General features: G+C 41.0%; 3 protein-coding genes across 9 annotated transcripts in view; all 3 read left to right on the top strand.

The window, feature by feature from the left end:
* The window catches only part of camsap2a (calmodulin regulated spectrin-associated protein family, member 2a), a 31,760-nt gene extending 23,934 nt beyond the window's left edge, over positions 1 to 7,826 (top strand). For 2 of the 7 annotated variants that reach the window (XM_027023999.2, XM_027023995.2), the window contains 7 exons: positions 5 to 2,039; positions 2,928 to 3,064; positions 3,368 to 3,588; positions 4,208 to 4,280; positions 5,099 to 5,214; positions 5,326 to 5,444; positions 5,640 to 7,826. In XM_027023999.2, the coding sequence (XP_026879800.2) occupies positions 5 to 2,039; positions 2,928 to 3,064; positions 3,368 to 3,588; positions 4,208 to 4,280; positions 5,099 to 5,214; positions 5,326 to 5,444; positions 5,640 to 5,945 (3,007 nt within the window). In that variant the 3' untranslated portion in view covers positions 5,946 to 7,826. The other 5 variants (XM_027023997.2, XM_027023992.2, XM_027023994.2 and 2 more) reach the window with 4 other exon arrangements.
* Positions 7,827 to 8,151: 325 nt separating this feature from the next.
* wdr47b (WD repeat domain 47b) lies at positions 8,152 to 17,371 on the top strand. Its single transcript, XM_027023974.2, has 14 exons — positions 8,152 to 8,278; positions 9,014 to 9,183; positions 9,266 to 9,349; positions 9,460 to 9,544; positions 9,874 to 10,637; positions 10,936 to 11,047; positions 11,553 to 11,722; positions 12,086 to 12,316; positions 12,488 to 12,655; positions 12,892 to 13,061; positions 15,363 to 15,533; positions 15,634 to 15,765; positions 15,953 to 16,171; positions 16,430 to 17,371. The coding sequence occupies exons 2-14, from the start codon at positions 9,026 to 9,028 to the stop codon at positions 16,570 to 16,572; spliced, it is 2,607 nt and encodes an 868-aa protein (XP_026879775.2). The 5' UTR covers positions 8,152 to 8,278; positions 9,014 to 9,025; the 3' UTR covers positions 16,573 to 17,371.
* Positions 17,372 to 17,654: 283 nt separating this feature from the next.
* Positions 17,655 to 26,098, top strand: clcc1 (chloride channel CLIC-like 1). Its single transcript, XM_027024002.2, has 10 exons — positions 17,655 to 18,195; positions 21,118 to 21,237; positions 21,707 to 21,817; positions 21,903 to 22,127; positions 22,255 to 22,395; positions 22,635 to 22,734; positions 23,140 to 23,237; positions 23,324 to 23,470; positions 23,803 to 24,345; positions 25,033 to 26,098. The coding sequence occupies exons 1-10, from the start codon at positions 18,037 to 18,039 to the stop codon at positions 25,075 to 25,077; spliced, it is 1,689 nt and encodes a 562-aa protein (XP_026879803.2). The 5' UTR covers positions 17,655 to 18,036; the 3' UTR covers positions 25,078 to 26,098.
* Positions 26,099 to 26,147: the final 49 nt, after the last annotated feature.

Below are 26,147 nucleotides of genomic sequence, written 5' to 3'. Positions count from 1 at the left end.
CCAGGTCAGCCACTCAGGGAGTGTCCTTTGACATTCCATTTGATAAAGAGGACACCAGCCAGACCCCTGCACTAGCCAGCAGGGGGATGACCAGGTCTGTGAGCACTGAGGGCTTTGGGTTCAAAGTAGCTAACATGGCCAAGGGAATGAAACGCAACCTGTCCTTCCAGCCTGTCAATGGCAAAAACATAGGTATTGAGGAGGAGGGCTGTCCAGACAGCCTTGCAGAAGCTGAGCGTATGAATGGTGCGGTGGCACCTAACATGGAAGAGGCCCTGGACATTATCCAGAACTCTGAGAAGCAACAGCAGAGCCCTGTGGCTCAGGCACAAAGTGAAGGATTCTTCCTTCATCTGCAGACCAAAGGAGAACTATCCTCCAAAACCCAAACAGAAGAAGAACTAGACTTTGTATCAGAGACAAAAGAGGCCTGGAGCACATCAACTACAGAGGTGGACACTGGCATCCATGTGAGGACAGAAGACATCCAGGAGATGCTGGATGAGGACTCGTCCCTAAGGGACTGCACAATGAGTATGGACTTGGACACGGACCAGGACTCTGAAACCAGAGCAGGTCACAGCCAGTGCTCCATCAGTCCATGCCCCAGTAGCATCAGCACCAAGTCTCCCACAGGTTACCCTCCCACTCCTACCTTCACTCCTGGTGTTAAGATGACCAGCTTCGCTGAGCAGAAGTTCAAAAAGCTCCACCCAAATGTGGAGGCCAAGGGCTGCAGTTCTCAGGGGACCACGCCGGACAGTTCGGACCTCAACCTTCCCCACTCGGTCTCCTGGGCTCCTTCGCCAGAGATGAGCCCTGTTCACCAGCCGCCGAAGGATCCGGCCCAGGCTATGGCTGCTGAAATGGCGCAACTGCGCATGCGCCTGGAGGAGAAGCGGCGTGCCATTGAGGCGCAGAAGAAGAAGGTGGAAGCTGCCTTCACACGTCACAGGCAGAAGATGGGGCGCAATGCCTTCCTTACAATGGTCAGAAAGAAAAGTGATGGCGCCTTCTCTGCCCAGGAGGAAACCCCAAGTTCAGAGGATGCCAAGGTACCAGCTGACACCCCACAGGCCACTAAGTCCCCGGGCAAGTCTCCAGTAAAGTCCCCTGGCGAGGAGGGTGCATCTGAGGCAGACCTTTTGGAGTACACGCGCTCTATCGAAAAGCTGAATGCCTCACTAAGCTTCTTGCAGGCAGAGATGCAGCGGCTGGCCCAGCAGCAGGAGCTCATAATGCAGATGCGGGAGCAGCAGACCTGGGCTGTGTCCCCACGCCATCCATCACCCCAGAAACAGGTGTGGGAGCTCAGAGGGAGTGGGGCTCGCTCCTCTGGCTCTCCCTCGCCCGCTGAGTCTCCACGTGCCGCCCATCGCTCCCCAACCAACCTCAAGAGAAAGTCGGCCTCGTTCCACTCCAAAACCCCTCGCACACCCAGGCCGAGCGAGCTGAAGATTGCCCCATTCAGCCGGGTCCTGACTGTTCCCCAGTCCGTGGACAGCATACCTCGTCTGCGACGGTTTTCCCCCTCTCAGTCTGTGTCCAGCTCCTTCGCGTACCTGGGGAATGATGCAAAACCTGCAGGTACCACATCTGCAGAGAAGGACGGTATGCAGGCCTCTGAGGTGTTGGACACAGAGGGTTCCACTAATGTCACTTCACCAACCAAAAACACATCATGGCCTGAAACTGACGTAGTCATGGCCAATGAAGTAGAAGAAGAGAAACATGGACAGAACAAAGTGGAAGAAGATGGAGATAAGGAGGAGCGAAAAAAGCCAGAAGTACAAATGAAGCCCACAGTGGAATCCAGTGTTTCTGAGGTGCTATCACAAGCTGTCAAAGAAACAGTCATAGTCACACCTACAGAGAAGCCAGTTGATTTCATTACCACGAACAATAGAAACTTGATTGAGGTACCATTATCTGTCCTAAAACCTCTCGATGGACAGGCGCTAGAAGAAAATGGGGAGAAACTAGGAGCAGGAGAAAATCTGGATGATGAACAGAAAATATGCTGTGGATTCTTCTTTAAGGTATGTACATTCTGTATGCATGATCAGTTCTGATAACATTTAATCAAGGAGATAGAACACATATTGAACTGTTTTATTAATGTATAACTATTAAAGCTTATCAATGCCACAATGTTTTATCAGTATATTACTATTAAAGCTTGTCAATTAAAGCATAGACAATGCCAGTATTAGTGTATGTTCATGTTTGTATGTCTCATAAAGGGTTTAAAAATTAAAAATTAAAATTAACATTTGTTTGTCTCAAGTTTGTCTCAAGTCACCATGATATATTGTGAGAGTACAAATAATAGTACTTTTTAATAATCTTCCATGACATCAAAAGTGTTAGGCTATTTACAGACACATACATTTTGCAGAAGTAAGTTGGTTTAAAACAGATGTATTTTTTAGCTCAGTAGGCAATGCTGTTTTGATCTAGGTCAGAAAACTGGAGCTAATAAATTATTTACATGTGAATATTTTGCACCGACTATATGTTTTCTGGTTCATTCACATTCTTAACAATTCCAAGACAGATAATGTCATCCTATATCAATTAACTGAAATGAATAAAAATATGATTTACTTTGGCTAAACTGAAATACACAGTCGTACATTTTTGTTGATTTTGCTGTTTTGAGTGGACAGCTGTGTGCTATGTAACAATCTGTAATAATGTGAATTATATACTTATTTGTGTTCATTTAAAACAATTGATGACATTGGACATATACTAGAGGTCATATACTAGCATACTTGTAGTCCCTAAAATAATTTTTAATATTAGTATCTGGCAAATGCTAGTTGAGATGTTTGAGCATTTACAGTATTTACAACAACAATGGAACTATCAAATACTAATTGGGCTCCCGTGTCTTTGTGCTTCCATTCTTGTTGCATCTGTAGGATGATATGAAGGGTGAGGATGGTATGGCCCTGAAGCGGCAGGCCCTGCTGGAGAAGAGATTACGGAGGGAGCGGGAGAGCCAGCAGAGGAAGCAGCAGCTGGAGGCCGAACTGGAGCAGAAGAAAGAGGAGGCCAGGTGAGTGCTCATCAGACCAGGTCCTGTATCTGTGCTCCAACTAGCTCCCAGTACACCCATAACAAATGTGTGATGTCCTGTATAGCATGGTTCTGGTGATTTGGGAGCCAGGACACTGCTGTAGATATATTGTTATGATTCTGCAGGAGATGGGATACAGTTAGGCTACTGCTAGAGATGGGGTAGTCTGGTGGAACTCCAGGAGTGGGCTGAGAAGCCTGTCTCCAGCCAGCAGTTCCGACTTACTGCATTGCTCTTCTCGACCTTCGATTTGCTCTCTCAACCTTCTGCCTCCTGTCCCAGGCTGAAGGCAGAGGAAGATCGTCAGAAGAAGGAGGAGGAGAAGGCCAGACGGGAGTTCATCAAGCAGGAGTACCTGCGAAGGAAACAGCTCAAACTCATGGAGGACATGGATGCACTGGTAAAGGCTCGGCCCACTGGGGCCAAACCGAGGAAGCCACGGCCCAAGTCCATCCACAGGGATGTGCTGGAGTCACCAAAGGGCCCAATCAGGGCTGCAGCAGGTAAAGGGGCGAGAGCCCTACGCCCGGCAAGACCAACTCGCTGCTCGCTTTGTGCTGCCCTCAACCTTCTGCTTTCCTGCTCACTGCATCTTTGATTACACACCAGTTTTAGCAGGTGCTCCAGCCCTAACATCACAGAAAAGAATAACAAAAAATAGACACTGTTTTTCTGTGCTTTGACTCAACTATTCTGTGCATTTTCTAATAGTCAGACTAATACTTTTTCTTACTAAATTCCTCCAATATTCTTCCAAATGAATTTCTGTAACAATTGCGACGGGACTAACATAAATGTTTGACACAGCTGCAACAGGACTAACACAAACTGTGACCTCAAGTTACTGGCAGCTATCTTTTTAATCGTATTGAATTTATTGCTTTCAGTATGTGTTAGTCACAAAGTCTGTTATTGCTGTGTTACATTTTAAGTATTTTTTTTTAAGTATTTACCAAGATAAACCTATAAGCAAGTAGATAAAGTGAGACAAAATCTCTGAGCAGTGGGCTTTATTAAAAGAGGGTAGTCCAAAGTACAGCAGGTGGACTTGTCCTTTGTCTGGAGTAACAGTAAAGCATTTTTATGTTTTGCATCCAGGTTCACGACCTCGTGTTTTTTCAGTGTCCAGTCTCTCTTTGGCATCCCTCAGTCTCGGAGACAATGAGAGTGTGAGCTCAGAAAAAAGAACCCCAAGGTAAGAAGCCTTGTTGAGCAAAGTTTCTTTACAGTAGCACACATTCCTAAAAATCCTTTTACAGCATTAGAATTCCAGCAAAATTACAAAACCAATTAGTTTTTTACCCCCATATCTTCTGTAATATCTCTCCAGTAGTTACCTGCTTTTCCTTATTTTATGAATTCTTGTGTTCTGCTGAATCTTTTTGGCTTCTCAGAAGCAATAGCTTAGCATCGGGCAGCCTATACTACTTGAGCTCTCAAGTAAGGAGAAAGAGAAGGTCAGTCCTAGTTGCATAAGCCACGTCACCTTTCCCACCCTTCGCTACTCAGACTATGACACAGACGGGGCCTGTCTGTTCCTGCTAACGTGATGCCCATCCAGAGTGCCGCATTTCACAGTTGCTTTTGGGAGGCCCTCATTATGTGTCCAGCATAATGAGACGGTGCAGGCAAGGGAGTGCAGTCATGCCACTAACCTCCCATGGTCATGCTTATCCCTCATACCGCATGCCAAGTCCTCTTCAACCACAGCATCACAGTGGCCTGAGAAATGTGGCCCATATGATGTTGATGGTCTCAAGGTCTCTTAAAGGAGTGGTAGAAAATGTGCATTTGATATGTGCATTTGATCAGTTATCTGTGCTGTACACATTTGAGATCACTTACCTGTGCTGTACAGCAAAGCAAAGTCTATAAGGATTATGATGATAGTTGTGCGCATCAAAAGATTTAACTGCCTTTAAATTAACATGAGCAGGAGAAGGAGTCCCAGCTGCTATGGTGCTGGTAATGTTTGATTGACAGTATTAAGTTGTGTGATGTGTGTCCCAGCAGGCCTGACTCAGCTGATGGTTTCCTGTCTCCCACTCGGTCTGGGAGCCACAATGGAGAAAAGGACTGGGAAAATGGGTCTACCACATCCTCTGTAACTTCTAACACGGAATACACAGGTTAGAGCTAGAGTTAGTTTGTTTTGTGTTTGCCAAACAATATAGCTTATTATACAGCCTTCCAAAGGCATTAAACCGTTAAAAACTTTGAGGTAACAACTTTTCTTGCAGGTCCCAAATTGTACAAAGAGCCAAGTGCCAAGTCAAATAAGCATATTATTCAGAATGCCCTGGCTTATTGCTGTTTGGCTGGGAAGGTCAATGAGGCACAGAAGAACAAGATCTTAGAGGTAAGAATATCAGTTAGGGGAATATTATGCTGAAGTACAGTTCATAAATTCCAACAATATTCATAATATATAAACCTAACCTTCTGCGAAAGTCAAGGAGAGGGAACGACTGTGTTAAGGACATTATGAGTTTATTATGAGGCACAGTGCTCCCACAGCACATCATGTCACATTTTGGAGTTTTTTTTTCTGTAGGAGATGGAGAAATCAGAGGCCAACAACTTCCTGATCCTGTTCCGTGACTCTGGCTGCCAGTTCCGAGCTCTCTACATTTACTGCCCCGATACAGAGGAAATGAGCAAGCTGGCAGGCATTGGGCCTAAGAGCATCTCCCGCAAGATGGTTGATGGCCTCTACAAGTACAACTCGGACCGGAAGCAATTCAGCCAAATCCCAGCCAAGACCATGTCAGCCAGCGTGGACGCCATAACCATCCACAGCCACCTATGGCAGACAAAGAAGCCAGGAACACCTAAGAAAGTAGCACCCACCAAGTCCTAGTACTTCTCGGTGCTACCCTGCATTAGAGTGCTGCAGTTCTCCACAAAGTTCTGGTTTCCACTCTACTTACAAACTCAGTCTTAAAGTGCAGATTTGAGGTCTGCCTGCATTTCTCATGGAACACTACATGTAGTTTCTGTCTCTGCTACATTCAAGCAGGAACCATGATTTTACTAAAACAGAATATATATGCACAACTGGAATGTAAAAGACACTAGGCTTGTCAGTGGATCTCACTCCTGTATTTATTACATGTCTCTTTGAAATTCTTTTAAAGCACGTGTGAGCGGGTGAATGTGTTTATCTTGTGTGTGCCAAAAATGGTAGATAATGAAATGAAGAAGTGCAGCTGTTGTTTGGTACGCTAAAGCACTGAATGTCATTTGTCTGTATAAAGACAACTTTTGCATATATTTATGTTGACATGTGGCCTTATGTTGGAATTGCTTCATTTACTCCTCATTTTTTAAAGTAGTGTACTGAAGTGATTGTAAGGCCACACCACAAGGAATCATCACTGAAATGGTTTTGTTAGACTTAGTGTACTGGGAGAGCTCTTCTTGTTAAGCAGTGCTGTATTTGTGCATTAAACCAAATCAGTATGGTATGTAGAAATTTATTTATTTATTAATTTTTTTTGCTTGCATAGAGAATCCCTCTCCTATCCTTGCATTTTAAAATACTTATTTTGCTTAAAATGCTTTGGTTCACAGCAGGTTTGTGAATTTTTACAGTGTAGTACAAATAGGTGTTTTATCATATTATTATTATTATTATTATTATTATTATTATTATTATTATTATTATCACCTTCACACAACAGAATAATTGTTTTAGTTAAAAAACAATTTGTTCAAATCAGTGTATCACTTATGTGTCATTTATGATAGTTCACAGAGGTTTAGAAGACCAAACCCGCATTGCATTATTGTGTAGGTTGTGAAAATCAAGCTAGCTAATTTGATAATCTTATACTGAATGCTGTATCAGTGATTTTTCCATGTCAGCTTCATAGGTGAAATGCTTTGTTATTGATAAGTCTCATTGTATCAGTAGCCATTCCCATGTTATTTTTCCTCATTCATGGTTGGTATCAGATTTGTTGATTCAGCAACAGTCATTACAATTTGAAAAATAAATTTTGCTATGTACCATGGGTGACAGTGATTTGGACTGTGTTGTCTAACACTGTCTTGAAATCATAAAAATGTGTCAAAAAGCAATGTGCCAAACATTTTATTACTACTGCATGGATTAGACTGAGGACCAATGTGCTTATTGATAAGTAGTATATTTTGTCTTGGGATGTTAAAATCCTGCCACAGATATGCCGTTTTTTACTGTATGAGGTTTGTGGCTTTTATTTGAGCGGATATGGTAACACTGCTTTTTATTTGTCAAAGGGCGGAATGTGGCTGTTTACGGGTCCAGTTTTGATGTGTTCAATATGAGCACGTACCTTCTTTTATTTAAAGCCGTTTCTTTTTCCGCTCTCTTTGAGTCCATTATGTGGCAGATTTGCCTTTTTGCAACCATCAACAAGCTGTATCCCTATTAAATATATTGAATTACTGAAATGGAAGTAATTTATGTTGAAAGGAATACATTTGTACAGGCCAGCAGTATAACGCATATTGGGAACAAAACAACACATTTTAAAAAGTAGGTTCATTTGGTTGTTTAAAGCCAAAAAACGAAGTGGCTATGTATTTGTAAATGACTACAGTTTAATATTGTACAGTGTGCGGTCATCAGCCTATTGTAATGAAGCATCGCTTTTTCCCTGTTTTTTAAGACACTGCAGTCGTAGCTAATTTGTTGAACTAGTCTAACATGTTTGATTTATATAGCACTGAATAAAGTTTCGCATGGATTCATGTAGCCTACTGTGCGATAAGTCTTTTGTTGGTTTGTTTACAAGAAAGGCTAGATATGCAAGGTGCTGGACAATAATTCAATAACAAAGACATTACGAACGTATTTATATAGATTAGTTATGGCCTTGTGGTCGCGATTAGTGAGCATAGTAGCAGTGATGGTGTAATCGCTTTTACTTTCACACTTTATGGACAGACATAGATGACTGGTCCAGTACGGGCGCACTAATCCAGATGGAATCCTGTACCTGGGATCGCGTTTATTGCCTGGCTGTGATTGGTGGATTGCGGTTAGCCGTTTGGCAACCGACAGCTGGTGGGTGGGGACGTTAACAGCACTGCCAGGATAAACGCATACAACGTTGTCAGGGACCGCAGAGCTCGAATTAAAACTGGTTTTTGCAGTGCGCCAAAAGGAATAAATCGACGGTTTATGTTATTTGCTAAGGATTTTAGGTAAGGTTTTAAAAACGCCTATGGAGAACAGTTTTGTGATGGCTATCGAACGCACTCTTAGTGCTAACCACAACCAAACAGTAAACCGCCAGAACAAGCAAGCAAGCTGTTGTTCAAATCATGCACACAAAGTTAGCTAGCTAACGTCCAGGTAAATTACAACAGAATTATATAAAGGTTTATAATTATATAAAGACTTGCGTATCTGTAGTTGCATACTGTGTCGCTGTAAAAAATAGTAATATGACAGTGTCTCAGTAACATGCTCAGCAGGCGGTGGCTAAGTAGCCCGATGGCTGTTTAATAGAGGTAGCTAGCTACATAGCCAGCCAGTGTAACAGCATTTGTAAGCTGCCGTGGTGGCGTTACCGCATGGCACTGAAGTTGTTGCAGTCTCACTAGGCAGCAACGTTGAGGTCAGACTGAGGTAACAGTATATGATGGCGGTCTGTATGGTATGCTTTGTTATGTAGTTATTTTAAATCAGTACATTTCCATTTTGAAAGTTCCGCTTGTTTGTAAGCGTTTGGTTTGTCGAGTTTAGTAGTCGACATTTGGAGTGGGGAATCCAAGCTTGTGAAAAACGCCAGTTGAGTCACCACTCTAATTAGATGTGCCAAGCTTGACAAGACCTCACAAGAATGAAAACCATCCTGTGCTTTATATACTGGACATGTAATAGCGTGGTAGTATGTCGGGTGTTTTCACCAGTATTGTGCTTATGGAATTCTATAGGAATTAAACACCATGACTGCAGAAGAGACTATTAACATCAAAGAGGCAGAGATCCTCAAACTGATCTTGGACTTTCTCAACACCCGCAAGCTACACATCAGCATGTTGGCTCTGGAGAAAGAGAGTGGTGTCATCAATGGCCTCTACTCAGACGATATGCTCTTCCTTAGGTAGGTTCCATTTGAAAAGGGTTGCAAATGCACATGTGTGTCATTTGCTTATGGTCTTTTTTTTTTTTTAATTATCTCCAAGGCAACTGATATTAGATGGCCAGTGGGATGAAGTTCTCCAGTTCATTCAGCCTTTGGAATGCTTGGACAAATTTGACAAGAAGAGGTGAAGCAATAAAATTTGGCCTATGCACTAGTCTGAGTGCCCCCATGCTACTCTGCATTCCACCAATTTATGTTGTTAATGCTGTCTCACTTTTTTTTTTGCCCCCAAAGGTTTCGTTACATCATTCTCAAGCAAAAATTTCTGGAAGCTCTTTATGTGAATAATGCCATATCTGCATCAGAGGATCCTAAAAATGTAAGTTTGTGTGTCTGGTTGAGTTATGTGTGAAAGTGAGAATAGTGTAAAAGTGATTGTGCAGTCTTGAGTTAATTTTCTGTGCATATCAGCACATGAGGAAAAAGGAATGGGTATTATTAAAAAGAAATAGGGTCATTGATTTGAGCTTTCTCACTCATTATACCAAAAGATAAGCACACTGAACACATTCACCTTACAGACATATAGATAGGGTAGGTGTATCTGCATATTTGATTTGTCCCAATATTTTTTTACAGTAGTGTCCCTCATTCAGCATAGTGTTTAGAACAGTAGTGCTATTCACTGTCCTGCCCTCCTTGCCCCAGCTGGAGCTGAGCATGCAGGAGGCAGTGAAGTCCCTGCACACTCTGGAGGAGTTCAGCCCATCCAAAGAGGCCTACAGCAAGCTGTGTCTGCTCCTCACACTGCCGCGCCTCACGCATCACGCCGACTTCCGCGACTGGAACCCGAGCACGGCACGTGTGCACTGCTTCGAGGAGGCGTGCTCCATGGTTGCCGAGTTCATCCCCGCCGACCGCAAGCTGAGTGAGGCGGGCTTCCGTGCCAGTGGCGATCGCCTCTTCCAGCTGCTGGTCAAGGGTGTGCTCTACGAGTGCTGTGTGGAATTCTGCCAGAGTCGTGCCACGGGCGAGCAGATTGCCCAGGCTGAGGCAGTGCTGGCCGCCGACTTGCTGAGTGGCGCCGGCTGCGAACAGCCTGACCTGAGCGTGCTGTCTTGGTTACAGAACCTGCCAGCGGCAGCGTTCGCATGTGCTTTCGAGCAAAAGACACTCCACGTGCACGTGGACCGGCTGGACAGGCCAGTGCGAGCCAGGGGCGCTGATCTGCTGGTGCCCCTGCTTGCCCGCCTCTCGCCATGCCCAACCTCACCGCTGAGGCGCCCACAGTCGGCAGATACATACATGTCTCGCTCGCTCAACCCAGCGCTAGATGGCCTATCACACGGCCTGGCCAGCAAGGAGAAAAAGGGTGGTGAGGTGGCACCCATGTCACACTCCTTCGCTAACTTTGGCGCGGATGGCAGCCGTTGCATTGCAGACAATAGCATCTTTGCTGGGTCCCCAAACAGGTAGGGCCCCTTTGTCATTGGTGGTTAATTAAATTTTAACACAGATTTTGTTTTATTCTCTTATTTTGCTGTTATATGCTTGTAATTGCACCTGTGATCAGTGAGTATATTCGCTGCTCAGAGGTGTCACTTTATTCAGTGAAGCTGACAATATGGCTGAACCTGTCTATTCCTGATGCACCTATTTAACTATAGTCCTGCAGTTTGTACTGGATCATATCCATGTCAGGCCATTAAGAAATGCAGGCTTTGGACCACAAGGTGGATGTTTTGCTGATGAATGCTTCTGTATGTCCAGGTCTCACACACAAGAAGAAGTACTGAAAACCTCAGAAGGGCTGAACTCTCTCCAGCCCATTCGAGCCTCCGGTATGAATGGGGAACCTCGTAATTCGGTTGAGAAGAGTGAGGTAATGTTTCAGATCTACATGGGCAGTGGTAGCTCAGTGGTTAAGGTACTTGAATTGTAATCAGACGGTTGTTGGTTCAAGCCCTACCATTGCGGAGTTGTCACTGTTGGGCCTCTGAGCAAGGCCTTTAACCCTCAATTGCTCAAGTTGTACTCACTCATAATTGTAAGTCGCTTTGGATAAAAGCATCAGGTAAATGTAAATCTATATAATGATCATCTACTCATAAAGCTGAATAGTGTTATAGGGCAATGCCCTTAGGGGAAAATGCCATTAACTCTGTGGATCTTTTCATTTATACATGAAGACATGATTTTACACCAACTTTAAAGTGATCACTTTTTATACATCCATGGCCTTTTGAAAGACTGTATTTGACAGTTTGTGTATTTAAGAGTGTGTTTGTGCATGTCACGAGAAATATCCTTAAGGCAGTAGCTTATGTGGTTGACGAGATGAGTGTGATGGCCTGACAGCGCCTGTTCGTGGGTGTATATGCATGTAGGAGCAGCTACAGGAGTTCCAGCGACAGCGGCTCAGAGTGCAGCAGCACCTGGAACAGAAGCAACAGCAGACACAGCTCTACCAGCAGATGCTGTTGGAGGGAGGTGTGGAGCAGGCCGACCAGCACACCACTGCCGGCCAGCACAACCTAACACACACCTTCCTCAGCAGGTCAGAAATACTTCGAACTGTTGAGTGAATATACGGATGAGATATTCAATGGAAGTCCTGCCATTTTCTTAAACATTATTCACATTATGTGAGTACCAAACAGAGGAAACAGAAGGAATATACTCTGTGCTGATTTTTATACAAAACTTAATAGATTTAAAAACAGATGAGAAAAAAAGCAATGTAACCTAAACAAAGATGATAAGAAATATTCAGCGTGTTTAATTTTTAACTTTGCCTTAAGGAACCTTTTGTGTTTTAGGCACAGCCTGAATATCACAGAATGCTTCTAAAATGTTCAAAACCAACCGTTCTTCATACCATTCTAAATGAGTGGCTGCCATGGGGCTTGTGTTTGGGTAGGTCTATTCAGAAGTTGGAGGAACTGAATGTTGGCATGGGGGACCTGGGAGAGGATGTGCAGGCCTTGGCCCACCAGTGTAACAGCACTCCAGCAGCTAAAGCTGCCCAGACGTGCACCCCTCCAGAAGCCTCGAGCAGAGACAGACCTGCCGTCACCAGCAGCACCCCACAGAGGGGAGGCACTCTGTACATGCCCTCCCTTGACGAGTCCCCAGTGCAGGTCAGCAGGAGGTGGGATGAGCCTTAAATTTTACATTTAAACAGCAGCCATCCACTTTCTCCGTTTTACCCACACATTAAATTCCTCCATTTCATCCCCATTTGGTTCTGTAGCATAGTTTGGTAATATCTGTTAGCACTTTAACTGGGTGGAGTGTGTAAGCTGTTGGTATGACGTTACAGTGCATTTCAGGATGAGAAAAGTAAGTCACGGTTCTTAGTGGTGCACACGTTGGAAGACACACAAGCTGTGCGAGCGGTTGCGTTTCATCCGTCTGGAATGCTCTATGCTGTGGGCTCCAACTCCAAAACCTTGCGTGTGTGCACCTACCCTCAGAACTTGAGTGCCAGGTATTCTGCTCTCTAGCTCCTAGTCATTATAATCACAACTACTGCATTCAGAAGACTATTGCAAACAGAACACCCCCCCCCCCCCCGCAATAATTCAGTTCTAGATAATATGTATTTTTCTACAAAAGCACAGTTTGAGCAAACATATAGTATGTATAGTATTATGGCATGAAATTTATATGAAATATGCTAAATATGTTGTGTATGCAATTCAGTCTCTGATCTTTTTGACTCAGCACTGAAAGTCCAGTGAGGCAGCCAGACATCTGCTTCAAACGGAACAAGCACCATAAAGGCTCCATCTACTGTGTGGCATGGAGTGCCTGTGGCCAGCTTCTGGCTACTGGCTCCAACGACAAATATGTCAAAGTCCTGCCTTTTAATGCTAACACCTGCAATGCTACAGGTATTGGTATAATTTCACATGGATCATGGACATGGTGGATCGTAATGCACTGTTCTCTGAGATACTGTGGGGCAAGACCATTTAGTGCTTTGTAGGTCATTAGAAGTATTTTATAATCCATATGAAATTTAACTGGGAGCCAATGTAAAGTAGCTAAGATATGAGTGATGTGATCAAATTTTCTAGATCTAGGAAGAGCTCTGGCTGCTGCATTTTTGGGCTAGTTGGAACTTGTTTAGGCAATTAACAGCCAGATAGTAAGGCATTACAGTAGTCCAATATTGAAGTAATAAATGCATGGACTAACCTTTCTGCATTATGTGAGGAGAGCTTGTTCCTAATCTTTGAAATGTCCCTAAGGTGGAGAAAGGCAGTCCTAGAAATATTATTTACATGATCTTTGAACGAGAGACTGGGATCCATAATAATTTCAAGATCTATAACTGTTAGAGAAGATGTGATTGGGAAACCATTGAGGTTCATAGAGTAATTAGAGAGCGAGGACCTAGCTGTCTCTGAGCCTAATGGATGCATTTGTTTTGTCAAGATTAAGTGAGAGAAAGTTCCCCAATATCTAGTGTCTGACATCCTTTATGCATTTGTCAGTAATACTAAGATGATATGTCCCCAGCTTTGGCTGAGACATGTAGCTGAGTGTCTTCAGCGTAGCAGTGGATACAAGGACAATGTTTATGTATGTCAACTAGAGTTAATAATATATAAAGAAAAAAGCAAAGGCCCGAAAACAGATCCTTGTGGAACACTATAGTTTACCTTGTTGTATGCTGAAGTCTCCATTTATGCTAACAAACTAGTATCAACCAGCTAGATAAGATTTAAACCAGGAAAGGGCTATTCCCCTAATCCCAACATTTTCGAGTCTATCTAGTAAAATGTTGTGATCTATAGTGTAAAATGCTGCACTCAGATCAAGCAATATAAGCAAAGAGACATAACCCTTGTCAGAAGCCAACAACAGGTCATTAACTACTTTAATTAGTGCCGTATCCTTAGTGTGATTAGGCCTAAACCCTGACTGAAAGGCTTCATGTATCTGGTTCTGATTCAGATATGACCTTAGCTGCTGAGCTGAGCTACAGCTTTTTCTAGGATCTTGGAAATAAATGGAAGGTTAAATTGGCCTGTGATTTGACAGTAAACATAGATTTTTTTTTTTTTTTTTGATAAGTGGTCCAATTACTGCTAATTTGAATGTTTTATGAATGTAACCAAGGTTCATGGGGAAGGTTCAATTACTTCAGGTAAGATTTCCTTAAGAAACTGGGCAGTGAATCTAGCAAGCAAGTGGAACATTTTGAGCACGAGATCAGAGATGTAAGTTCTTGGATGGTGTAAAGGATTCTAGAGTTAACTTTGGCTTTGTTGTTCTGATCTCCAAGTAGCTGCCTGATGTCATGTTAATACTCTTAATGTTATCTCTAATGTACTTAATTTTCTCATCAAAGAAATTCATGAACTCATTGTGTGATGTTTAAACTGAGCATTGGTGTCAGTTTTATTCGTAGTTAGATGTGCAATTGTACTAAAAAGAAATCTAGTATTATTTTTGTTATTTTCTATTAGGGTCGAGTGGTAAGTGCTTTTCTATACTTGAGAAGGCTCTCCTTCCATGCAAGCATAGTGTGGTGATGTTTTGCGTTCTATTTGGTTTTTTTATATATTTTGTTTTAAATTGCGATTGTGCTCATAACAAGGTACTTCTTCTTTTTTTTTTTTTTTTTTTTTTTTTTTTTTTTTTTTTTTTTTTTTTTTTTTATTCTTAAGTGGAGCAACATCATTGAGTTTGCAGCGGAATACTGATTCTAAGCATTGTTATTTGATCAACTTCCGTGGGGTTTGAGGGTATCCTAGTCACAAATGAGGTTCGCAATAAATCTAGATGCAGTGGTTGACATGATCGTGTGTCTGGTATGATAGTGAGGTGAGGTTACTATATTGTGGCTCATGTAATTTTAAATGAAATTAGGGAATGGTCTGAGATGGCATCTGACTGAACTTGACCATATGTCAGTCCATGCAGTGGTGGATGGAGCACGTGGAGCAACTAAGTCCTTAGGAAGTTTATCAAAATGTGTCTCGAGGCTGTGAAATCTTAATTACTGAAATCAACTGGGTGAAACAATCATGGCAGGATTTGTTTGAACTTGTTTAACTTTGACGTAATCACCACAAGTGTTTTCTGTGTTTCAAAATTTGCTCAGTTCATTGCTTAGTTCCCTGTGGATGCCAGGGGCAGTTTAATGACTGTGTATTTGTTTGTGCATGTGTAACCATTCCTAGGCCCAGATCTGGAATTCAGCATGCATGATGGGACCATCCGTGACCTGGTGTTTATGGAGGGCCCGGAGAGTGGTGGGGCCATCCTCATCAGTGCTGGAGCAGGAGACTGTAACATCTACACCACTGATTGCCAAAGAGGACAGGGCTTGCACGCACTCAGTGGGCATACAGGTATACGCACTCTGGTATGATCATAACATGTAATAATCTGTAACATGACCCTATTAGTGAAAAAGGACTTGGAAAACAAATGTAACCTCTATATTTTTAGGGCACATTCTATCCCTCTATACTTGGGGTGGTTGGCTGGTAGCTTCTGGCTCTCAGGATAAGACTATTCGATTCTGGGACCTGCGTGTTCCCAGCTGTGTGAAAGTCATTGGGACCACCCTACATGGGACTGGTGGGTATTTATGTAATGAAAAAAAGAATCTATAGTGAGCAAGTGCATTATGTGTGATGGGTGGATAATATTGGTTGTAAATGATGCTGTAAATTAATGTTTTGGTTTTAATTGAATTGCCTTGAATATTGCAGCAAAACATAAGACTTTCTGCAGACAGTGAAATTGTGTTCTGATCAAAACTCAGGAAGTGCTGTGGCCTCGGTGGCAGTGGACCCTAGTGGCCGGCTCCTGGCTGTGGGATTGGAAGACTGCCGCTGCATGCTGTATGACATCAGAGGTGGCCGGACGGTACAGACGTACCGCCCCCACACCAGTGACATTCGCTCGGTTCGTTTCTCCCCTGGAGCACACTACTTACTGACTGGTTCCTATGACAACAAAGTCATGATCACTGATCTACAAGGTAAGTAGTACGGCATTGTGCAAGAGCCCTTCCTTATGTCTCAGAGTTGGCTATGTGATGAACAAAGCTGCACCTCTCCTACACTATAAATGCTAAAGTGCAACATATTTTTTTCCAAATTATTCTTCCTTTTTAGCATATCAGAAATTGCAGAGATTACTTTATACATATTGATCCCTGAGATTTGCTGACCTACTTAAAGATATATCCTTTACTGGTTGTTTCAAAGCTGGTAGTTCATAGTGTTTTTGTCCTCAGGGGACCTAACCAAGCCGCTCCCAGTAACGGTGGCTGGCGAACATAAGGACAAAGTGATCCAGTGCCGGTGGCACACAAGAGACCTCTCCTTCTTGTCCTCTTCTGCAGACAAGACTGTCACTCTGTGGGCACATAACCCGTAAATCTCTCGGAGAAGGAAAGGCTAAAGCTGTCACTTATACTCTAGAACAAACAGAAGGATCACCCAACTGATTATGGAGATAAGTAAGGATATAGCTGTGTATTTGCTTGCCTGAGTAACATCACTTCTTTTTAATATTTGTGTTGTTTAAATAAATGGTAATTTCCTAGTAACTTTAAATTAATTTGGCCACTTTTAAATAAAAGCAATCATCATTGCGTGTTTGCTGCTAACCGGAGCAAGTTGTCATCTATGTCTATGGCACAATAAATAAGAAATTGCTACATTTTGTTGAATATAATTACTGAGCTATACAGCATATAGTTTACATGATGAAAATTGGACAAGTAAATTTGTTGTGAAATATTTGGTGCCTTCAGTTTGGTGGTCCATAGGTAGTCTTAATGAAGTTGTGTGTTGTAATACTGCCTTTTATAAAATTGTGTAAATGCTAAGCAAGGTACTGGCTTGTCACACATTTCTAGTATATTTGCTTTACTAAATACCAAGCATGCTGCTAAAATTAATTTCACCACAGATTACAGTATAACAGGTGAATGTTTAACACAGTGTTTTATGTATTTAATTCAATTGCAAAAATTAAGCCAGTTTTGTCTTTTAAATAAACACCACTACTGTAAATTTTTAGGATATATTTCTGAAGGTTTAGATTATCTTCATCCAAATGTAGATGAAAGTTTTATGGTATGGTTATTTATTTTGGTCTCTCTATTAGCAATCAAATGAAGAAGAAAAAATCATTGCACATGCTGTCAAGCACTGAATGTAATAAAACTGATTTAAAATGTAAAGTTTATTTGATCATTTGAATATTTAATCTGAGCCTTTTAAAATGGCAATAATGACAATAAAGATACAATTTTTGTTTTATCTGATTCAAAAGACAAAGGATTAAATAGAAAAATATTTGTTACATTTTCTACATATACGTCCACATTACTTTCAATAATTTGCTCGTCGTTAGCAAACGATGGACGTGCCCAGCTGTCAAGAGAAGAAATGCGTCACTCACATTAACATCCGATCTTCGCGGCACTGTTAACAATTTACGGCAATGTTTACATCTTGGCTAGCTAACTAACCGGCTAGTTAGGTTATGGGGCTTGCTGTGCGGTTTTAACTCAGTGTTTATATTAGTTAGGTTAAAATCTTAATACATTTTACTGCAACTAGCATCTATTTGCAATGTTGCTTAATTAGCTAGCTAGAGAAATTGCTGACTATTTAGCGTATTTTCATTAGGTTAGCTAGCTAGCTATTTGCTACAGCTAGTTTAACTGACCAAAGTTTAGTTTTAGTTTCATTTTGGAGTCAGTATAGTAAATTCTGCCTTTAGCATTTGTAGTCAAATATCTCGCTATCGTAGCTTCTTGATACGAGTGAGATGTTGGCGTATGAAAATGAGTAGTTTGTGGACTAGCTGACTATCATTGCCTTTTACTTGATGCTAATCATGAGAATATCAGACGTTTGGCTATTGGGCGCTTACAGTTTTCTCGCTGTCTGTAGCTTTTTTGTGATTGCTAACGATGATGAATGGATTGACCCATACAACATGCTTAACTACGATGCCACTTCAAAAAGCATGAAAGATCCCGACGAGGTAAAATGTTCCGTGGATATTTTTGAAGCTTCTGCATATTGCGGAAACATTCGGGGTGTAATGATTCACAGATATGAACCGGAAACTGGCTTTAATGTTAAATATGCGGATACATCGATACGCGGAGAACTGGATCCGTACCACCATCCGTATCGTACAACTGGTAAAAGTACCACGAACCGATCGATGACTCGATTTTAAAGTTACGAGTCGGTTTACTCAAGCTTTGATGTAATTCTACTTGAATACAATCTAAGATACTGCGGAAGACTCACTGATTTATCTTTACAAGCCATCTTGTTTTCAAAATTAAATGACCACCATTCGCTAATTAATTTGCACTGTAACTAGTGTCGACCTTCTACGTGAGTAACGTTTGCGGTGCTAAGTCAAATTTAAAATCTAAAGTTTGGAAGACCTTTGGACTTTATTAAAAGAATGGGAAATTGGACAAAAGTCTGGTCACCTCTTGTAAGGTGATTAAAGCAGCGTTTAAGTAATCACTTTTTTCAACCACAATTTAGCCACAAATCAGTGATTTGCAATATACTGAAGGGCTAAGAGTTATGTGTTTATAATATTATAATATTTGTAATGGCTACTTTTCGTATTTCTCCCCCTAACTGTCATGGTGAGGAACCTGATCATGAGTGTGTGAGACACATCGGTTTATGAGGTCAAAATGTTTTTTTCATATAGCAAGTCTTTACTGTCCAACTAGGTCTGTTGGAAAGAAACATAATGACAAGTCTGAAATGAATTTGTCTACCTTTTTCTATGCCATGATGTAACTATAAAAATTGAGATTCATTTATTAAGTATATCTACATGAAAGGTATTCAATGCACTTTTATAGAATTGAACAAATGTTAAAAACCGCACTAGATTGCATCGGATCGCTTTGAATCACACAGAATCGTTACGTATAATGTATATATGTGTGTATATGTGTGTGTGTATGTATGTATGTCTCCCAATTATTTTTTTAACTTCCCCAATTGTTTGGAAGGCAATGAGCATACTGAAAACATTTTTATTTTTAAAAAAATCTTTTATTTTAAAAATATAATGTGTCCACTACAGTGGACATCTGAACATGCTACCTATGAAACTGAATCAATCCCAAGTAAAGCAATCCCAAAGAAAATACCAAATTGTCATAAGATTTACCGACATCTGAGCTAATCTATACATAACTCTTTTCTAGTGTATGTCTAATGTTTGTATTTTGATGTTATGGAGTTATGTTTATGGAGTATGATATTTCAAAAAGCAATTTACTTTCTTTGAAACACAGAGGAAGATCTTGCACTTTGTAAACATAACATACATTTTGCTGTTGCAACCACACCTGTGATGCATGTGTTTCATCCACCATCTTTGGGAGATGGATGGCCCCATAGTGTCTCAGCTGCATTTGGCTGAGGTTTCCACTTTTGCATGGGGGAGTGTAGTCATCTTCACTCTCACTGGAGATTCCTACTTGGACCTGAGTATTCATCTGCTTACCAAGGAGCAATTTAAATTCAAGAAACTTCAGCGGTTTCTTTCCCAGAACTTGGCAGTCAGTCTTGTACTGAAGCCATGCATTGGTGTATGCCAAATCAAAAAACTGGAAAATTGTACACACTCTCCATTTCTGAGTGTGAGTGGCCATCCTATAGAAACTTGGCATCCTGTTGGCCATGTCCACACCACCCATGTTTTTGTTGTACTCAGCAATTGGCACTGGTCTTGACACCTGGACATACCTTTTCTATTTCTTAGACCATCTATTGCATGTGTCCTGTGGCTCAATGCCATAGGCAAAGGATGCCATGACCACTGGTTTGTTGTCAAACCACTTGATGACAGCAAGTTCAGGATCTCGCCTGACCACCATCTCAGATGCCCCTCTTCCTTTCTTTTTGATGGCCTGATCCCCTATAATGTTGCACTCCTTTGGGATTCTGTTCTTCATGAGAGTTCCTGTACCTCCCAAGCCTTTCTCCATCATGGTGTCCAGGAGATTGACAGTTGTAAAGAATCTGTCAAAAAATAGGTGGGTTCCTCTGGGAACAATCTCAGCTAAATGAAGGACAGCTTGTTCTCCAATGCCCAATTGTGTCACCTTTGTGACTCTAAAGGTGGTCTTACCTTGGTAAACCACAAACTCTAAGACCATACCACTTGGTGTGGCCAAGACAAACACCTTCAATCCAGTCAGGTATGGTTTGCCAGGTACATACTGGCAAATTGGGCAGCAACCAGTAAATGGAATCATTTGCTCATCAATGGACAATTTTCCTGTTCTAAGCTGATTTAGACACCCTTGCCTCACTTTGTTCAGAAGGGGCCTGACTTTCCACAAGAGGTCTCTGTTTGTTTTTGTCCTCATCTGAAATATCAAGGTCATTGACGGTCCCTTCTCAGTTGAAAATACAGAGAACAAAATGTAACTAATAAGTACAAATGTCCATTGTGGAGGACATTTTTTAAACACTCTCCTATCAAAGTAATATATTGTTATATTACATTAGAAAATGGTTTAAAGTGTTCTTAGGAGATTCATATAAAACATAACATTTCAAGACAAAATTTGCTCAATGATAATTAATAAGCACTTACTTTTCTTCTTTCCTTAAAAGCAGCTTGTGCTGATGGATGCCATTTTCTTTGAAGAGGAAGTTGCCAAAACCCCACCCCCGTAACATTGGTATCATTTAAAAGTTCTAAATGTCCTCTTTAAAGAACAAAAGGAGTTAGTTCGGGTGTGGGAGAAATCTAAATACTCTGGAGGACAAAATTGAACTGCTGGTAGTCCGGAGGAGATATATAAAATCTCCGTATCGGATAGTCTTGTAAGGGAGAGATGCACACCCCTATGAAACATACAGCAGATGACCAGTTTATGTTCTTGAAGCTACCATTGTTGTTTTATAGGTCTTCAGCAACAGTCATGTACCCACTAAAAGAAGAGACTTCGTTTCAGATGGTAGTCAAGTGGAACAGTGCTTGGACATTTCACAGTGTACCAACATGTTGGAAAGGGTACAAAGAGAGGTGAGTCTTTTATGCAATGGAGATGTGTATATGTATCTGGGAGAACCACTGAAATGTTTAAATTAAGCTCATTGTATTTGTGTAGAATTTTATTTAGCCTAATTAAGGAATGCTAACTGATAAATTTCAGTAAAAGGTTTTGAAACATATACTTATACTTACATATATTTATACGTATATACTTATATGGAAGAAAGCATCATTTGTGAATATGTAAACCTGAAATGATCTGTGTCTGTCTGCTGAGAAATGAGAAATTATGATTTCTGCAAGTTTTGTTAATTATTATTTGATTGCTGTTTTCCTCAAGTGTGCTGACAACTTTCGGATACAAATATGTAACCTTAAAAAGCACAATCAGTGCAAATGCAAGACATGGAGTAGTCTAATTAGTATAATTCAGCAATTTTATGTAATCTAAAACATTTTAGTTCACTGATCATATTTTCCTTTATTGTATCTCTTCTAGCTTGAAGGGCACAAAAGGAGTGCAGCATTTTCCTCCCAAAAGCAAATATGTTCTCCAGTGTTCAAGCGCTTTCTCAAAAAGCTTCTGAAGAAAATTGAGAAACTTGACTTGGTATAATAATACCATAGGAGCTATAAACCATTCCCTTCTTGCCATATTTCTGTACCACTCATGCACTGTTTGTTTGAACTTGCAGCCCACTGATATTAATGCTGTCATGCACTACGATGCTGAAGTAAAGCTGTCAAAGCAAGGGGTCACAGAGATCAAGAATCTTCTGAATCACGACGGAACCTGGAGAACAGGGGCTTTGGATGAAGCTCTTAGTCAAATACTGATCAACTTTAAACTCCATGACTATGAGGCTTGGAAATGGCGCTTTGAGGATACTTTTGGTGTGGAGCTGGAAACTGTCATTAAGGTGAAAAAAGACCTGATGAAAAGATCACATTTGCCCTGTGAACAAAACTTTACAGTAACTGTTGATGTGACAATCTTAACTCCACTGTAATTAAATATTTTGACACTTCACACTTTTTCTTATACAGGTCTCCTTCTTTATCTTGATTATTGTGCTCATTATCTGCACTGAGATGTGGTCCACAGTCTCCTGGTTTGTGCAGTTTAAGAGAATGTTTGCCGTATGTTTTGTCATTAGCTTGGTGTGGAACTGGCTATATCTCTACAAGGTAGAGTCCAACTTAATGTTATTTATATTAATTCACACTTCACCAGAATGACTACTTTCCTTGTACACTTTTAAAATATGTATCCAGCTCATGGCTTATTATTGTGAATATATACTATAACTTGTACAGATTTGTATAAAAAATGGATGTTTTTTGGGTTTTTTTTTTAGTTTAATGGTGTTTTTATAGCCATTGATTTTAAATAATTGTGTTGGCTTTGTGCGTTTGCTTTTTTCCAGATCGAATTTGCTAAACACCAGGCTGATATTATAAAGATGGAGAATGTGAATGAGAAGTGTACTGGACTTAAGAAAATTGACTGGATAGATAATCTCAGGGGTGAGAACAGGAGACAACTGTGTGTTTTTGCCTTTGTTGTCTTGAAACTCACCATGCATGAGTGTTCTGTCTTGGCAAGGATAACATGATTCATTTTTACTTATTGGTAATACAATGTGCAAATCACCAAATTGATCTGGTGCCCTGGTAGACAGCCCCCTGTTGTGCTACTCTGCAGTGCTGTGTGAATAGCACTATTAAAGATATAGTGGGTCCCTTCATATGCTTCAAACGTGGGGGTGTGTTGGCCTTCACTCTCCTAGAATAGGTGGGGCTATCACCTGTATTGTGCAGGCTTACACGAATGGGAATTGGTGACTAATTGGGAACAATTTTTGAAAGTAAAAAAAAAAAGTACAGGTTTACTGTGGCTTGTGGTTTATTATTGTCTGTGTATCCTCTTAGAGTGGTTTCGAACCACATGGACTCTTCAGGATGATCCTTGTAAGCAATACTACGAAGTTCTCATGGTGAACCCCATCTTGATGGTGCCTCCAACCAAGGTTCATACTTTTTAGTTATGCTGTTTGAGTTATTTGAAACATTACTAAATGAAATACCTACCTGTTTGATTTTTCTGTCTTCATAGGCCATCACTATCACCATCATCACATTTATTACAGACCCTTTGAAGCACATTGGACAAGGCATTAGTGAATTTCTCAGAGCCTTGCTTAAAGACCTCCCTCTCCCTCTCCAAATACCTGTGCTTGTCACTATTGTGCTCAGTATCTTGGTAAGAAGTGCTCAGAAATGCTGTCTGGCTTTGTATTTAACTGTGTAAGCAATAACTGTTCATTCCAGTAAGCTTTCCAAATAACAAATGCTTTTTTTGATTTATTCCTGGACCACTGCAAACTGTCACACTAGGTAATAGGGCACCATTAAACAAAACATTTTTTAATTGTGAAGTAACACACACCCTTTCTTTCTGTGGATGTACAAATTTCAATGTGATTTCAGCACTCAGTCAATTGTCCGGGTACATTTTTTTTGGTCAAGCTATTGCAACTTAGCTCATGAATTTTTCAGTACAACTGCAAAGTGAATAACTCTTAACCTCCTCAGGTGTTTATGTATGGCAGTACCCAAGCAGCTATCCAGCATGCTGTTTTTAGACCACTGCGAGGTGGGCGAAGGGACCCTCCACTCCCTGCTGTGCAGCACCCTCCTTGCCCTCCACTGAGGGAGGTAGATGAAGTGGAGGACAGGAACCCCTGGGCACGAGGTGACGCTGACCGCATTTTGCAGCCCAGAGTGCACCCAGGCCAGGAGGGCAATAGAACCAATCAGATGTGCAACCAAGGTCACAGCAGTCCTGAAGTTCACCAGAGGAGACACATTAGGCCAAAAGAAAACAGACAGCGAGTGTATGTGGAAACCTTACGGAATGCAGAGAATCTGTACAGTGGAGATGAGGCAGACAACCAGCAGGTGGTCAGAGTTGCAGAGTCATCGCAGCATAAAGAGAATGAACCTTTCACCAGTGATATTGCAAAGGAGGAAAATGAGGCATCAACACACGCAAAGACGAATCCAGAGCATTTAAGAACTGCACTCAGTGGGCCAAGTGTTAAAAGTGATGACACTAATAACAAAGCATCACGAGATGTAAGTATTCATAATGGGAATGATGTAAGTATTAGGTTAATAGCCTCTTTGCCTCTCAAATAATTAGGAAGCTCATGGCTGTAACAAAGAACAGCACAGAGTTGCAGACCCAGTCACACGCGCCCTAATAGTACATGTTCAGTAATCAGAACAATAGGTAGAATCCAGCTTGTAGTTCAAAAGGGAAATGTGATGTCAAGTAATCCAACAGGCCATTCAAACCTAGCAAACTAAAGAGACAGGGAGGATCCAAAACTGTAAGCCATAAGTATGAAAATGAAAATGTAGTCACAACCAAAGGAAACACAATATACAAAGGATCCTTAGAATTGCTGCTCACAGCAATGAGCAAGACCTCACAATGGGTACAAGTATACAATATGGATAAATATATACAAAGGCTGAACAGGGAAGCATGAAAAGACAGAGTGATCATGGCATTGCCTCAAAAGTAGTTGTGTCTCTTATAGTATGTTGCAGCATGTTACATGCAGTGCTTCAAACACTGTTGACCGCATTTCATGGCCTTTAACATTGTGTGGTAGGTCACTGTTCCTGTGCTTCCATGTCTCTCTCATACTCACCATTTCTCTTTGTCCATTATTCCTTTTTATCTTGCTGTTTAACCATATCTAAACTTTTTGTCTTAATTGTTTCATTATTATATATTTTTGTGCTATTTTGTAGTTGGAAGTATCAACAACTGTCTTGGAAGCTTCTAGCAAAGAGTAAAATGTGGAAACTATTGAGACTCCGGTTCAAGAAATGGTGCAGTAATGGTCCTGCTTCAGAACCAGCTGTTTTTCTTATTGTTTTGCATCTTCATCATAATTTTCTGAATTGACTTCTGTTGTGTCTATGTGAGGAGCTTATGATCTCTGTCATGGATGAAAGCAGTTCAGTGTATATACCTTTTGTGGTTTCTTGGCGTTTTTAAGTTATTGTAATGTCTGAGAAATTAGGTTCCTATAACTAATTTGTTTTTGTTTGTTTAATAAAAGATCTCCCAAATAAAAAAAATAATCTACTGACATTAAAGTACATTTCTTAGTTTTGAATTTTAAAGGACACATGATGATTCTTTTACAATTATTATTTCATGTGAAGTATTTTACTGTTGTTCCAGCAAAAGAATTCAACTGCATCAAAATTATGAGGTTTTGTGCTGACTTGATGATAATAATAAATGTAATTCCTGCAAGTGTTTAGCAGCTACCTTACAATGAGCTGTTCACATGTTCAGAAATATTTTTTATGATGTTGAATACTGGAATATCTCTTTGGCTTTAAAAACACTAGAAATCTCATTGCAAGTCCCAGTACTTTTTTTTGCCAACTAATATAATTCTTACCCTATTATTTATCTGCAAAAATGACATCCACCCCCAATTACCGTCTTCGTGTGGTTGTGCACTGCATTTCAAGGGCAGTTTCCAAGGGGTTGTCAATTGGCATTTACAATAGTTCTGGCTGGACAGTAACCTGTCTTCCCACTGAGGGAACCAGAGGTAGAGGATAAAATAGACTTTTAGTTATAAATGTTGCAGAATGTCGCATATATTAAAAGAGACTTCACGCAGGAGGCCACCTTTAAGGCAACATAATAATCGTAGTTCGTTACGTCATGGTTTCTGTGCCACCATATTGGCTTATACGACGTTGAGGAACATGTATCCATCCCCCTGCTGTGTGGTGTCCCCGCTGATCCCTAAAGAAACCTCTTGAATAAATATTTGTGTATAATTTCTACGACTCTGAGAATCATGTGATTTCATTTCTAGAGAAAATAAAATTGTAAACTG

The sequence above is a fragment of the Electrophorus electricus genome, chromosome 26 (genome assembly GCF_013358815.1).
Source record: "Electrophorus electricus isolate fEleEle1 chromosome 26, fEleEle1.pri, whole genome shotgun sequence".
NCBI lineage: Eukaryota > Metazoa > Chordata > Actinopteri > Gymnotiformes > Gymnotidae > Electrophorus > Electrophorus electricus.
Note: the sequence above shows the minus strand (reverse complement) of the source record. Positions and strands in the feature narration are given on the sequence as shown.

Bases quoted from the DNA above. Each gene is read 5' to 3' on its own strand.
- wdr47b (XM_027023974.2), top strand. From the start codon at position 9,026: ATGACTGCAGAAGAGACTATTAACATCAAAGAGGCAGAGATCCTCAAA. The intron at 11,723-12,085 runs GTCAGAAATACT...GTGTTTGGGTAG, and splicing joins ACACACACCTTCCTCAGCAG to GTCTATTCAGAAGTTGGAGG. The intron at 16,172-16,429 runs GTAAGTAGTACG...TTTTGTCCTCAG, and splicing joins CATGATCACTGATCTACAAG to GGGACCTAACCAAGCCGCTC.
- clcc1 (XM_027024002.2), top strand. From the start codon at position 18,037: ATGCTAATCATGAGAATATCAGACGTTTGGCTATTGGGCGCTTACAGT. The intron at 22,396-22,634 runs GTAGAGTCCAAC...GCTTTTTTCCAG, and splicing joins ACTGGCTATATCTCTACAAG to ATCGAATTTGCTAAACACCA. The intron at 23,471-23,802 runs GTAAGAAGTGCT...TAACCTCCTCAG, and splicing joins CTATTGTGCTCAGTATCTTG to GTGTTTATGTATGGCAGTAC.